A 16,297-nucleotide genomic window follows, 5' to 3' on the forward strand; every position below is an offset into this window, starting at 1 on the left:
TAAACACAGCCCAGGGGTGAAGGAGTCATTAATGCAGGTCAGGCGCAATTGAAATAGACAATCTTGACCTAGTCTATGAGTATTCACAGTACTCTAGCCAAAGAGAACATTAGGGCAAAATTAAGCCAAGAACAGAATCATTTAATGGACTCCTATGATCGAGTCTTGATGACATTTGTATCACATACTTTGCTTGCAGTAAGGTGCTAATCTACATATTAGGGATAAGTGACTAAAATCAAATGGACCTGCTCACATTCCAAGGGAAGCTTTACTTCGCAAGTGAATTCTCCCCAAAGCTTGGCATATGTGGTTCAATTTCATTCTTCAAACCATACCCAATCACATGCAAGGAACATTAGAAAAAACACATTTTTGCTTTCGATTATGGAAGTCGGCAGACCGTCACCTCACTCACCAAGCTCTGGGGAAAATTCCCTTGCAAAATTAATAGTCTATTTATTTTCCTTTAGTAATTCAACCCCATATGTCTCAAGCATTAGCTATTGTTCCTGTTATCACTCTTACCTACATTAAACTCCATTTAATCTGTTGCAGATTTTCTGAATATGTTCTGCACTTTTTTGACCCATATTTAGCCGGCTAAAGTCGGCTGATGGCACTCGGCTGGTCCAGACTCTGCATAGAGCCTGACTTTAATGTCTAGATCCACCCACATGCCTGGACCAGCAGCTGGCTCAACCTCTCAGCAAACCACTGAGGGCCTAAATAAGCCACTCCTGCTTCCTCCATGGCCCAGCTCTCTAGTGAGCAGAGCAGATAGTCGTTAACTGACAGTCCCTGGCTCACTGAGGACTGAGAGAGAAAACTGTCTTTGATCACTCAATTCTCAATGTAGAGGTGGCAGGGGGACAGATGCAGGATTGAATCGATCCTGCATCCACCTAGGAAGGAAAGCATTAGTTTCACAACATCTATAAAGCTTCCTATATCCTCATCTAAAGAAAGAAAACACCACCACATTGGAGAGATAAGGGTATAGCACCATGGCAAGCTGACCTGAAACATTTTAAGGAAAAAAAAAAGGAATTTAAGAAAGGATATCACAAACACAATTAGGGCAAACAATGGCCTGTTGATGCTGTCAGAGGTGCACCGTTGAGACAAACAACCTATGATTAGTTCGGGGAAGTCTCACCCACACAGCGGCTGTGCCAACCACCCACGTGACAAGAGCATGTGTACCAGCTGAATGCCCTCAAGTCTCGCATGAGCGGCAGCCTTGCAGCAGGTGAAAAATTTACCTTTTATAGAGCACAAGCAAGACCAGCCACCAAATCAATTGAGAGTACAAAAGAGCACCTAGCATCAGGCCATAACAAAATAAATAAAACACAAATGAAAGTACTCAAAATAAGGTTACGAAACGGCTTGCTATGTAATAGTCAAAAGAAGTAATGATGGGAAAAATAATATTAAATCAGGATTGTTGATGCGCATGGACAAGTTGTTGGAATGTAGCAGGGCGGCACCTAGGCTGCAGGAAACTGTGGTTGACCCAGACACTTGGCACCTCCATCAGGCTCAAATGGAATCAAAGCGACCCCGAGTTACTTTACATGGGGTGTTAACTTCTGCTTTATCATTTCCTTGCTTGCTCATTATATAAACCAAGAAACAGGAAATAATAAAGCCGAAGTAAATCCACACTGAACTGTGTCTGTCAGTGATTTTACTTGTGTGTGTGTGTGTACACATTCATTAAATTTCTTATCAAATTTGGCCAGGAAGCAGATACAAAAAGCCGGATGGTTCGGTTCAGTCCAAAACACTATAAAAGTTCCTCTGAATGCATAATAAATGCAACTCAAATGTACTGTACCGCCCCGAGCCCTTTAAAAGGTGCCAAAATATGTCATAAGTAAACTGTCAGAAGAATATACAGTATCTCACATACACACACCTCATAAAATTAGATTATCAAAAAGTTAATTTATTTAGTAATGCAAATCAAAAAATATTTTATATACATACAGACTGAGTGATATACTTCAAGCATTTCTTTCTTAATTTTGATGATTATGGCTTAAAGATGGTGAAAACACAATATTCTGTATTTCAGAAAATTAGAATATTACATAAGACTAAGCAAAGTATTTTTAATACAGAAATGTTGGCTTACTGAAAAGTACTGTATGTATGCACTCAATACTTGGTCGGGGCTTCTTTTGCATTAATTACTTATTTAATGTGGCGTGGAATTGAGGCGATCAGCCTGTGGCACTGCTGAGGTGTTATGGAAGCCCAGGTTGTTTCAGCTCATCTGCGTTGTTGGTCTGGGTCATCTTTCTCTTGAAAATACCCCACCCGCTTTATGGAGCTGCCGATTTCAATTTTCCAGCAAGACTTGGCACCTGCCAAAATCACCAAAGACCTGGTTTAATCATCATAGTATCACTGTGCTTGATGGGCCAGCAAACTTGCCTGACCTAAACCCCATATCGTCAAGAGGAAGATTACAGACAACAGACCCAACAATGCAGATGAGCTGAAAGCTGCTATCAAAGCAACCTGGGCTCCCATAACACCTCAGCAGTGCCACAGGCTGATCCACCTCCATGCCATTGATGCAGTAATTCATGCAAATGGAGTCCCAACCAAGTATTGAGTGCATACAATACTATACATGGACATACATTTCTGTAATAAAAATATATATTTTTTTTAATTGGTCCCATGTAATCAAATTTTCTGAGATACTGTATTTTGGGTTTTCACTAGCTGCAAGCCTTAATCGTTAAAATAAAATAATGCTTGAAATATATCACTCTGTGTAACACATATATATATAAAATAAGAGTTTCACTTTTTGAACTAAATTAACCTTTTGATATTCTAATTTTATGAGATGCAACTGTATATAATTCATCCCAAAGGTGTTCTATCGGGTTGAGGTCAGGACAAGTTCCTCCACCCCAAACTCGCTCATCCATGTCTTGTCTATGGACCTTTCTTTGTGCACTGGTGTGTAGTCATGTTAGAACAGGAAGGGGCCATCCCCAAACTGTTCCCACAAAGTTTGGAGCATGAAATAAGCTGACGCATTAAGAGTTCCCAAGCCCAACCCATGAAAAACAACCCCACATCCTAATCCCCCCTCCACCAAATGAGTTGGACCAATGCACAAAGCAAAGTCCATTAAGACAGGGATGAGCGAGTTTGGGGTGGAGAAACTTGACTGGCCTGCTCAGAGTCCTGACCTCAACCCGATGGAACACCTTTGAGATGAATTGGAGCGGAGACTGCGAGCCAGGCCTTCTCGTCCAAAATCTGTGCCTGACCTCACAAATGCGCTTCTGGAAGAATGGTCAAACATTCCCATAGACACACTCCTAAACCTTGTGGACAGCCTTCCTAGAAGAGCTGAAACGGTTATAGCTGTAAAGGGTGGGCCAACTCCATATTGAACCCTACGGACTGACTGGGATGCAACAATTAAAGTATATGTGCGTGTAAAGGAAAGTGTCCCAATACCTTTGGTAATATAGAGTGAGTGTGTGTGTGTGTGTGTGTGTGTGTATATATATGTATGTATATATATATATATATATATATATATAGGTGATGCATACAGGCGGTAACACCATACATGTCACAGACAAGACTGTTCTTTAGAGGTTATTTTAAGTCAAGTTGGGTAGTACAGGGTTTCTATAATGCAAGAAATACCAAGATACAAAGTACCCATAGTCGCAATGGTATGTACACCCACTGCCCTAAGAACAAGCAGGCTAGTGGTGATGCATACAGGCGGTGACACCATACATGTCACGGACTAGACTGTTCTTCAGAGGTTATTTTAAGTCAAGTTTGGTACAGGGTTTCTATAATGCAAGAAATACCAAAAGATATTCCATATTAGTATTAAGGTAACTACTATATATGATACAAAAATTTATTAAACTAAACACTATACATGTTTTGTCAACAGTTCGAATTATACATGATACAGACAGAAAACCTATACTTACAAAGTAATACATATAGCTATGTATATGTCTAAAAAATGGCAGGGAAGATGGAAATCCCTTTGGAAGGCAAACTGGACAACTTCAACACCCGGGAAGATTTCTGGAGGGCTGAAATGATATGTCAACAAGTACTCTACTACAAGGATTTGTAGCTAAGAAACATAAGTTTCATGCTAATGGTGGGCCTGACAAGCTGTATGAATCTAAATCTCAAAAAAATATGGAAATAAATTAGAATTTCCATGTATCCCCATGAAGCTGCTCAGATTACTTAAAGTGGAGGTTCACCCAAAAAATCTATTTTTAACATTAGATTGAGGCTAATTACAGGAAGCAGAATCGGGTGTTTTTTTTTTAAATCAATGCAGTACTTACCGTTTTAGAGATAGATGTTCTACGTGGCTTCCGGGTATGGGCTGCAGGACTGGGCGTTCCTATTTGATTGACAGCCTTCCGACCGTCGCATACAGCGCGTCACGAGTTTCTGAAAGTAGCCGCAGGCGCCGTATAGAGCCGCACCGACGTTCGGCAACTCGAGACGCGCTGTATGCGACCGTCGAAAGGCTGTCAATAAAATAGGAACGCCCAGTCCCGAAGACCATACCCGGAAGCGGCGGACAACATCTATCTCTAAAACAGTAAGTACTGCATTGATTTAAAAAAAACACCCGATTCTGCTTCCCGTAATTGGCCTCAATCTAATCTAATCTAAACACCCTCGACCCCAAAGACCCAAACCACTGTTGACCCATAACAGGCCTAAATGTCTTCTCCAAGGTAATGGAGAAAGAAGTTGTACAACAGCTACAACATCATTTAGACACCCACAAATTACTCGATCCGTTTCAATCGGGTTTCCGTCCTGGTCACGGGACAGAAACGGCACTGCTCAAAATATGGGATGATGCTCTCGAGGCAGCAGACGAAGGAGAATCTTGTCTTCTGGTACTGTTGGACCTAAGTGCAGCTTTTGATACGGTAGACCACAAGTTATTACTGACTCGGCTAGCTGAAGTAGCCAAAGTGGCGGAATGTGATTTATCTTGGTTCTCCTCCTTCTTGGAAAACCGATCACAAATGGTGAAACTTGGTCCTTTCACTTCTGAAAAACGCACGGTGTCATGCGGAGTCCCTCAGGGATCCCCTTTGTCGCCTGTTCTGTTCAATATCTATCTCCGCCCTCTTTTTGAAATCATCAGTAACCAGAAGTTACTTTACCACTCTTTCGCAGACGACACACAACTGTATTTTCGCATCTGCAACAAAAAGGATCATTATCTCGGACTAGAGAAATGCCTTACCTTGATAGAAAATTGGATGACAAAGAGTTATCTTAAACGCAATGGTTCGAAAACAGAACTTCTCCTGTTTCACGACAATCGAAAGAATCATCCCGCAACAAAATGGACACCCATTCTGGGTAAAACCATCACCCCTAGCACCAAAAGTCAAAAATCTCTGAGTCATTTTCGACACCTACATGACAATGGATGCACAAATAGGGTCAGTAGTCAGCGGATCGCACCATCTGCTGCGCCTACTATGCAGACTCACTCCCTTTATCCCAAAAGAAGACATGGCAGTCGTGGTGGGAACAATTATCAACTCCAGACTTGACTATGCAAATGCCCTTTATCTAGGACTCCCCAAATACCAAATCACTCGTCTGCAAGTCGTTCAAAATACAGCCGCTCGACTTGTGACTGGGAAAAAAACATGGGAATCAATCTCGCCTTCACTGAGATCCTTTCATTGGTTGCCTGTAAAAGACAGAATCATCTTCAAGGCACTCTGTCTAACGCATACGTGTGTTCAAGGAAATGCCCCCCAATATCTATGCAAAAAACTAAAAGCTCACAACCCCAATCGCGTTCTGCGATCCACCAACCAAAATCTACTCCAAATACCCAAAGCCAGATACAAGTGCAAAGGAGAACGAAGATTTGCAGTCCAAGGACCTAGACTATGGAACGCTCTCCAGCATCCGACTGGAGGTGAACTACTTGGCCTTCAGAAGAAAAATCAAAACCCATCTCTTCTGAGGGCAAAAAAGTTTACTCAGGGAATGGATACTAAGCGCCCAGAGGCGATTCAGTTTGCATGTGTTGCGCTATATAAGTTTCTCACTCACACTCAAATGTCAACAAACTATGTTAACAGTGGCAGTTTCTCAAAGATGGAAATAGAGTAGTAAAAGTACTTTATTACTTTTTTTGGAGACCGTGCTGTTGCACACTCCCTTCTGTACTGGCCATATGTGTGAAATCCTTGCCATTTTCTTGCAGGTCTTCTACTAATGGGTAGACTTAGCCAGTCTGAACTCTTTTTTTTTATTTATATATTCTTTATTATTTTCTTCCATGTAAAAAATCTAATTAGGATACATACATCTCTATACAAAAATACACATTACATAAAATTTTAAAGTGCACATCGTAATCATAACCCCCGCCCCCCTCCCCCTATCATCCTATTTGTACCTCACACAAACTCTATCGCTACTACAGTATAAACTTTTCCTTCGGATAAATGTATTCCCTTTTATCTTAAAAGTGCAGCTCTCTATCTCTATCTCCTCTCTCTCTTTCTCATCTGGCTAATCTCCCTCTACCGATCTATATTCTTCCCCCCTCTCTAGGGTGGACATCCCGTTTTACTCAGCCAGGGCTCCCACAATATTTTAAATTTGTTAATATTTCCGTGCCTAGTTAAGGCTACTTTTTCCTTCCATATTGTCGAGTTTATCACATTAACCCATTCCGTTGATGTGGGTGCTTCCCGTGATTGCCAATTTTGTGCTATCAGTTTTCTAGCCTGGAACAGGCACCTTATAACCGCTACTCTAATGCCCCTTTGCTCATGTCTCTCCTCTATACAACCCAATAGGCATACCCTGGCCTCCGGTTCCAGAGTAATTCCAAAGGTTGTATTTATAATATCTAATACCTTGCCCCAATATCTGTATACTTTTGGGCATTTCCACATCATATGTATAAGGTCTCCTGTACTTTGACACCTAGGGCATTTTTCATCCGGTTTCCTTCCAAATGTATATAACCTCTTTGGGGTGTAATAAACTCTGTGAACTAAAAAATAGATAAGATACTCTTTGTGACGGGGCGAGTGACAGCGATGTCCATAGCTCCAGTATCCGTTCCCATTGTTCATTTGTTATGGGGCCTACATCCTCCTCCCACCTTTGTTTATTTTTTTCCAATCTCCCTCCCCCTTTGGACCCATCTTTAATCTGCTCATATAGTTCTGAAATAAGGCCTTTAGAAGTCCCTAACTTAATTAACCTTTGAAGGTGGGGAATTTTTTGTCATCTCACCGTATGCGCCTTTTTGGCTTGAAGGGTGTGTCTAATCTGCAGGTACGTGTAGAACAAAGAATTTGGAATAGCATTTTCTCTGCTTGGTTCTGAAAAAGATTTTAATGTATTACCTACATATAATTGCGCCAATCTGGTTATACCCAACTTTTCCCATTCTTTTAATTTCCCCATAGCTAAGATTTCCTGCAGGTATTTGTTTTCCCAAAGTGGGGAATATTCCGTTGTCCCCTTATACCCCAAGGCTAACTTTCCTGCTTGCCATATTCTTTTAACCATCCTTAATGTTGGATTCTTAGCAGGGAAGGAATCGGCCTCCAGGGTTTCTATTATAGAATTATGTGGGGTCTCCATTAACATAATTTTCCCACTTGCACTCCCTCCTCCTTCTATAATACACCCTCCCAAGTTCTGTAATTGCGCTGCTAAAAAATAACTGTGAGGGTGTGGGACAGCCAAACCTCCCTGATTTGTTGGTAATTGTAATATTTGGAGACTGATCATCGCCTTTCCCTTCTTCCAAATTAATTCCCTAAAGAGGGTCTCTATTATTTTAAACCACACTTTATTTATCCATACTGGAGAATTATGGAGCACATAGAGCAATTGTAGCATCCATATCATCTTAATGAGGTTTCTTCGTCCGGCCACCGATAGAGGAAGTCGTCCCCAGATATCAGGTTTACGTTTAAACTTGACTAAAAGTGGCTCTAAGTTATTACTAATGTATTGTTCTGGGTCTCGTGCTACCACTATTCCCAGGTAATCAATTTTCTCCACTATTTTTAATTGGGGGATTCCTGCACCACCAGCGTTGCCTGCTGGGTCCACTGGCAAAAGTACAGACTTTTTCCAGTTTATCACCAGGCTCGAGAATCGTCCAAATGCCTCCACTGTTTAAACTGCTGTTTTTAAAGATGTTGTAGTCCCCCAAGAAAAGCAGGATATCATCCGCATAAAGTGCAGTTTTTTCCTCTCCTGCCCTTCTCTGAAACCCTTGTATGCCCTGTGAAGTTCTTATTGTGATTGCCAATGTCTCTATTGCCAGAGCAAATAGAAGGGGAGACAAAGGACATCCCTGCCTTTTCCCCCTTTCTAGCTTAAACGACTGTGTGTATTCATTATTAATTTTTATTTTTGCACTTGGGGAATTGTAAAGTGTCCTCACCCACCTTATGAAAACAGGGCCAAACTCAAATTTCTCCAGAACCTGCCAGAGATAATCCCACTCTAGGCTATCAAAAGCCTTAGTGGTGTCCAAGGACAGGATGGATCTGAATGTATTTATTTATCCTAGCCGCCAACACCCTAGCCAATATTTTAACATCTGAGCATAACCATGATATCGGTCTATAGGATGATGTATCCAATTGGTCCTTTCCTTCTTTTTGAAGCACTATTATGGTAGCTTCTGACATCGAGGGAGGACACCTACCCCCTTCTATCGCCCAGTTCAGCACCTTTAACAGTTCCGGGAGCAGCACCTCGCCATGTTGTTTATAAATCTCTGCTGGTAAACCGTCTAGTTCAGGCGACTTCTGATTAGACATCCCCTTTACTGCCTGTTGCAGTTCCACTAACGTTCTTGGGGCTTCTATAACACGTCTATCCCCTTCTGTTAACACTAGTGTTTCTATTCCTCTTAGAAACTCATCCATTTGTAACATTTCATCCCCTCTTTTTGATTCATATAGGTCTTGATAGTATAATACAAATGTATCCAATATTATGGATGTTTGGGAGGATATCCCACCCCCCAGCGTCCTGACTGCAGGGATGGTAGAAGGGGCCATGTTGGTTTTAGCTAAAAGGGCCAATGTATGGCCTACACTGTCCCCTTCCGCAAAAGCACTCTGCCTTTGGAAGAGGCGCTTGTTTTCCACTTTCCTATTGACCACCATTTTATACTCCTGCTGATTCTTGAGCCATTTCCTTTGTTTAGTCAATGTTGGATCCTCCACATATTGTTTTTCTGCCTCCAACACCTCTTTCCCAACTTTCTCCTTCCATTCCCTGGAGTTCCTCTTAATCTTGGCCACCTGTTGAATTAATATTCCCCTAAGGAAGGCCTTCAGGGTGCCCCAAACCACTCCCTCCAGTGCTGTCCCTGAGTTGAAATCCAAAAATTCTCTCAATTTTAGGCCTATCTCTTCCGGTTTTCCCATTAGTTCTAACCAGAAGGTACTTATTTTCCAATTGCATAAGGGGCACTTTTTCCCTGTTTTCAGTGTCAGCACCAGTGGGGAGTGATCTGACACCCCTCTTGGATAATAAACACCTTTACTGATTAACTGCAGGCTTGCCCAATTTCCCAAGGCCATGTCTATTCTAGATAGTGTGGAATATGAGCTCGAGAAGCAGGAATACTGCCGCTCATCTGGGTATCTCGTTCTCCATATATCACACCATCCAACCTCTTCCAAGAATTAGTTCTAACCAGAAGGTACTTATTTTCCAATTGCATAAGGGGCACTTTTTCCCTGTTTTCAGTGTCAGCACCAGTGGGGAGTGATCTGACACCCCTCTTGGATAATAAACACCTTTACTGATTAACTGCAGGCTTGCCCAATTTCCCAAGGCCATGTCTATTCTAGATAGTGTGGAATATGAGCTCGAGAAGCAGGAATACTGCCGCTCATCTGGGTATCTCATTCTCCATATATCACACCATCCAACCTCTTCCAAGAATTGATTTAAGTGTCCCTCTCCTTTCCCAGCAGTCCGTATCCCTGGTGGAAATCTATCCATAGTTCTATTCAATACTGCATTAAAATCTCCCACCACTATTACTGGCGTGTTTTCCTTATTTACCACAAATTCCATTAATTTGTACAAAATCTCCATTTTAAAAGATGGGGGAATATAAATGTTGGCCAGTACATATGGTAAATTTTATATTAGGCAGTGCAAAAAAATATAACAACCCAATTAATCAATTCTAAGCTCTTTACATACAAAAGACACCCCCTTTTTTACCACTATGCTTACCCCTCTAGAATAGGAGGAGTGGACCGAATGGTACTGACATTGATATTTTCTATTAGATAATTTTAACTTTAAGTGAGTCTCTTGAATGCAAACTACTTCCACCCCATACCACTCAAGCGTGGAAAAGATTGCAGCTCTTTTAACCGGGTCACCCATTAACCAGACATTCCAGGAGCCTATATTAAATGTTTTAGGCCTCATACAAGAACCCCCCCCCCCCCCAAAAAAAAACTTGACAAAAAGGAAGGGCGCCCAAAAAAGGAGGCCCCCTTGCGCTCCATACATTACAAAATTATGCAAGAGAGAGTACTGCATCCAATCACAACAAAAGTGAAGGGAAAACAAAAAACACCTCAGAGAGGAGAGGCCCACTTGGGCTTCAAAGGCTATCCGATCAAAATGAGAGAGAATCCTGCCTTCTATCATAACAGAGAAAAAGCCATACTAAACAGACAAATGACAACCCCTTTATACCAGGTAAGGAGAAAGAGATAAAAAAATATGCCCTTTATCAATCAAAAAATTACCTCCTTTTAAGCGTGCGTTTCAAAAAAATATATAAGTGACCCCCAGGTTCCTTGGGCTCAAACTTCCCACTCTCTTGTGATTGAAATGTGATATTCGTGTTTTTATACAACTTTATCCCTCCCTCCTATTTGCTAAAAATCCCACCTAAAGCTTTTATTCTGTCGTACGAGAATGTTTGTACTTTAGGGACCTATTCGTTTTCGATATAGAGACTAGCATGCAAAAGAAAACAAAAAAACGATCATTCGATAATCTCAACGTGTGTACTAGGCTTAACTGTCCGCCAGTCTCTTCCTAAATGCACATTGAAAGGTATTCTAAACAATAAAGCTACATGTAAAGCCCTATAGAGCCTTATGTATACACCTGCTCCAAAGAAGCTACTAGAAAGGTAAGAGAAATTTTTGTTAATTTTTAGGTGCTGTGTAATTGGGAACACATAACAAACATAGTGGGGGCTCAAATTTGACCGCAAAAGCGGGAATATACTTTATCAAAATAAACTAAAGTTCATTTTGGCTTTAAACACATTTAAGGTACACAAAAACAAAAGGTGTCCCCTGACAGCATGCTGTAAGAAGGACCCTTTTTATGTGGAAGCAGTGGGGTCTCGAAAAGGTCTGACACATTCCTCCTTTTTAGTCAGACCGATTGCTCTGCAATCAGCAAAGCTCACACTTCTTGCTGATTGGAGAGATCTTCCTCGGACTTGGCAAAGAATGGGTTGGACCATTAAAGAGAGACCATAGTTTCACATAATGAGTATGGATCCTTATCTACAGAATGCGGGCAGTGGACAGGCTATTCTACTTAGGCTGTGGTTGCTTTCTCTAAATTAACCGTAAGACTTTACAAACCTGTTTTGGTTTACCTAGAATGCATTTTGCTGATTTAACTGAAGAGTTGGGCTTAAACATTTGGGTAAAGATTTACTTAAGATATGACTTTATAATATGTTACCTGAATGGAATGCCTTGCCTGCTTTTAACCATGGCTCTTTCATATGGATTTTCTAAGGCTGCAGTGGTGCTGGCTGCACAGGCTTCTTTTCATTTTGTTTTCCTTTTGGTTTAGCATGTGCTATCATCTTTTTCATTGTTTAAGCAGTCACTTTTTAGCTTGCCTCTCCTCGCACAGTAGTCAAATTCTCATGGTTCATGAATGTTTGTAACATTTCTCTTTTTGAGTGTGCCTAATCACTTCTCTCTTGTACCCCTTTGCCTTTTATAGGGTCTACTCTGAAACGGCTATGTCTAGGCAAAGAGCACAGCAATAGTAACTATCCTATTTAAATTTTCTCCTGCATTGTGTGGAAAATGTCTGGTTGCTAGCTTGCTTGTTTACCTCTTTGGATGTTGTACTGAATTTTGCATATGATGTGTTTACATATGGTCATTTTCTGACCCCTTGCACACTCACATTGTGGGCATCCTATTGATCATCATATTGATTGGGGAACTGGAGAAAGTGCAGAGAAGGGCAACCAAACTGATAAGAGGTATGGAGGAGCTCAGCTATGGGGAAAGATTGGAGGAACTGAATTTATTCCATCTTGAGAAGAGGAGATTAAGGGGGGGTATGATCAACATGTACAAATACATTAGTGTTCCATATCGTGAACTTGGTGTTGATTTATTCACTTTAAGGTCATCAGAGGACAAGGGGCCACTCTTTATGTCTAGAGCAAAAAAGATTTTGGCCCGGATTCACAAAGCACTTACGCCGACATATCTCCAGATACGCCGTCGTAAGTACAAATGTGCGCCGTCGTATCTATGCGCCGAACCAGAAACCAAGATACGCCTAAAAATAGACTTCATCTGACCGACGTAACTTGCCTACGCCGGCGTATCGTGGGCGCATATTTACGCTGGATGCATGTGGCGCTCCCATTGGCGGCTTCCCTCCCCTCATAGGCATCCAATAGGATCGCCTGTCCTTTCAGCCAATCGGGTTCTTGATTGTCCGGGAGGAGGATCAGTGTTATAGCGAATATTCATTTCGCTGTTTTAACACACCTGGGTGGGCTGTGATTTCTCTGCGCCCCGATCTCCGGCTTTGCAGCCAAACACCTGGCAGTGTTTACAACTTCTGGGGCTGGACCTGACATCATAACGACTGGCCTGTTAATGGTCGTAGAGATGACCTGGGACCATTTGGTCCTCGGTCAGCTCTATGGTAAACTTCTGCCGCTGTCGGATTTCTTCTCTGGCTCGCCAATTCCATGGGCAAGCTGGTAGAAGCACCAGAGGGTGACGGGAGGGGGGGGGCAGGAGAACGTCCTCTCCAACTGCCTGCAAAAACAATCAAGTGACTAAACTGCCACTATGATTGATTGTTTTTTCTGTGCAGGCAATGGGCAGTATAAAAAAAGATATCTGAATGATGCCTGTAGCTGCAGGCATCATTCAGGTATCTCCACTGAAAAGCCCAGGACGTCATGACATTCAGAGGTATGGAAGTGGTTAAAGCACTCCTGAATGCCAAATAAAGCATTCAGAGTGAATGCAGAGTAAAATGACCTTACAGTCACACTGTTGCATTTGCTTTGCTCCAAAAATGATACCCTCTGTCGCTTTCACTTTGCTTCAGCACTTCTCCAAAGCCAAGTCTATCCGAGCGCTCCTTAACCGCACCTACAGAAGTACAAGAGCTTTAATTTAGTGTAAGCGTTGCTGTTAAAGTATTGCATTATTTCCACTTCCCCAACAAAACTAACACACGCAGGGCATTTGCCAAACTTCATTAAAGCTTAAAAAAAAAAAATCACAGAAGCCTCAAAGCATGTTGAAGCGGTAGGTACATGAATGTGTGGTAAATTCAAAGCAAGTGCAAACGAGCCCTTCATCATGTTTGTGAAATACACTAAAACCTTTGATAGAAAATAGGGCGATGTATTTTTTTCCTTATACACAACCTTGTGTATTACTAAAGCACAGGTATTCTTTAACGTTAGGGTGACATATAGTCACCTTGGACTCATAAACCACGAAACTATGCCAGTGTCAAAGCCAGCCTTATTTCTCATTCATTCTTTACTAGGTTTGGGGACCAGGAGTATGTATTTTCTGACACCAAATAGAATAATCACAAAAAGGGATGGCATTGATTGACTCTAAAAGCCATTAACTTAGGTCCCATATTCTGTATACTCGAAATGCCAGGTTCACAGTAGTATATTGCAGATATATTAGCAATAAATAAATGTGTATGGTTTAAATGTCCAGTTAGATTACTGTGATATTAACTGATGATGAAAGACGAATGTATGTGTAGTAATTTACCCTCATTCTAGTGCATGCTTCAAAAATATCCATGAAACCAGAAGCTCAGTTTAGAAGCCAGGAATAGCCAGATTAAAGTCAGGGTAAAGATTGGTCTCTCCGCTGGGGTTCTAGGTGCCTTCCAAGATATTGCCATGTGTTGGCTCCTGCCCTTGACTCCTAATTTCCTTGTTTATTGTGTAGGATTTAGTCCAGATTTGGTGTTCAGAAAATTTGACAAAATGAGAATACGGGGCAAAATTCAAAGCTCCATTATGCAAACGTCATGTCTATTATTAAGTTGTAATGACTGAAATTTGTTTGCCCTCATGTAGGATCCTCAACAAGTAGCCTTGTAACAGGCCCTGAACCATCACAAGTTCCTTCACTGAACACTCAGCAAGTTCAGGCACAGTCTAACAATAGTAACAACAAAAAGGGAACATTTACTGATGACCTTCACAAACTGGTGGATGAATGGGCAAGCAAAACTGTTGGAGCAGCACAATTCAAACCTTCTCTTAATCAACTGAAGCAGTATCAGCAGCGGCTGGACCTGGAGCACAAGCCTACAACTGCACATGAAGATTCAAATGCAGTAAGTACATAATCACCTCCTCTACCCTTATGTATAATTAGAAAGTCTTCCATAAGGTTTTGTGCACGGTGGAAAATTCAAAGCAACGTACAGGTACGTTGCTTTGCGCAGCCGTGCCATTATGCCGATATTTATCTACAGAAGGTGGTAGGCAAGCGGTTAAAGGAAGTTTCACACAGATATTACATTGTAGAATATCTGAGAGACACAGAGGCTGTTTAGTATGTGAGAAGGAAAGTCTGAAGAAATACATTTCTGGGTGAGAGTTTGCAAAGCCAAAAATCAGTTCTTTTATACCAAGGTTCATCCATGCATCTTCAGATAGACACCGCTGCTTAGGATTAATATCATTCTTGCTTAAAGTGTTAAACCCCCCCAAAAAAAAATTAGATCTTGTTCCCTCAAAGCAGATTAAACAGTACAGTGCTTATGCTGTGTAATCTGCCCCTTTCTAAACTGTAAAAAAAACCTGGCTGATCCTGCCACTATCCTCTATTCTCCCTCTCTGCGCTGACCCTGATAATCAGGGCTGCTGAGCCCTGACCACCGTGGTCAGCGTACGTCCCTCCGTCATTCGCAGCTCTCCTCTCTGCTCTCCTCTCTCCCCCTCACCCCCTCCTCCCTACCTGTCAGCTCTGTGTTCTGTGTCTGTCTCTGCTGCCCCCCCCATCCCCGCCGCTATTAGTACAAATAAACGTACAATGGTCACTACCAGCCCCACTAATATAAGCAGACATACTACACTAAGTTTTTCTAAAAACAAGGATTGTAAATACATTTTTAGAACTATCTTTATGCCACGGCCGCTTAGCATCTTCAAGACAGGGCTACTGCAGGAGGGGCTGAGCATCAGGGTGACCACCCCGGCTGATGTCAAAGGGAGATCTCGGCCCCTCCTGCAGTAGCCATGTATTGAAGCTATATATTTTCAACTAAACAACCTGTAGTGGTTGCAGTAAGGACATTTTCCTCTGAAGGACGCATGATTTGAATAAAAAAGTTCTGTTGCTCCTAATTCCTGGTTGATTGTCCTTGGCTTTGCTAGTATTAAATTAAAGAATGTCTATACAACAAATGCTTTCATCAGGAAGCAAGAGGGAACTTGTGGTAAGGAGATGTAGAAATTGGACAGCTGCAGTTGTACTTGAGATTTGCATTCCCATAGACTATTTCAGCCAGTCATGGGTTGTTCTCAGATTCTCACAGAAAGAGATCCAGGAATGCAGTCTATGATCAAACTCTACACGCAGAGCCTGGTCATAACTGTAAATGTCTTTTTGACCACATTTATTGATGGCATATTTTGACAATTTAGAGGGATGCAAGACAGTCCATCAGCATTCCCTTGCTTGTTCCCTTGCATGTGTTCTACATAAAATCTAATACTACCTTCAGCTTTTGAAATTGAAGCTGCTATAGTAGCGAAGTAGCACAAACCTTAGGTAGTATCCTACAATTTCTATAAAGGCTGAGACCCATTGGTTCTCAACCAAGTTACAAAAAAAAAAATCAGTTAAGGCGATGGTAAGTGGCTGGGCCATGCACCAGCATCCATACACTAGAACTCTGGCCCTGAAACTCTGGTTGGTCACCTTGC

The 16,297-nt window shown here is 41.7% G+C and overlaps 1 protein-coding gene across 7 annotated transcripts in view; it reads left to right on the forward strand.

The window, feature by feature from the left end:
- WNK2 (WNK lysine deficient protein kinase 2) overlaps nucleotides 1-16,297 on the forward strand; it is a 312,062-nt gene that overhangs the window by 277,105 nt on the left and 18,660 nt on the right. For 6 of the 7 annotated variants that reach the window (XM_040359295.1, XM_040359293.1, XM_040359297.1 and 3 more), the window contains 2 exons: nucleotides 12,070-12,114; nucleotides 14,438-14,700. In XM_040359295.1, the coding sequence (XP_040215229.1) occupies nucleotides 12,070-12,114; nucleotides 14,438-14,700 (308 nt within the window). The remainder of the gene's footprint in view (nucleotides 1-12,069; nucleotides 12,115-14,437; nucleotides 14,701-16,297) is intronic. The other variant, XM_040359294.1, reaches the window with a different exon arrangement.

This window comes from Rana temporaria, chromosome 7 (genome assembly GCF_905171775.1).
Source record: "Rana temporaria chromosome 7, aRanTem1.1, whole genome shotgun sequence".
NCBI classification, from domain to species: Eukaryota; Metazoa; Chordata; class Amphibia; order Anura; family Ranidae; genus Rana; species Rana temporaria.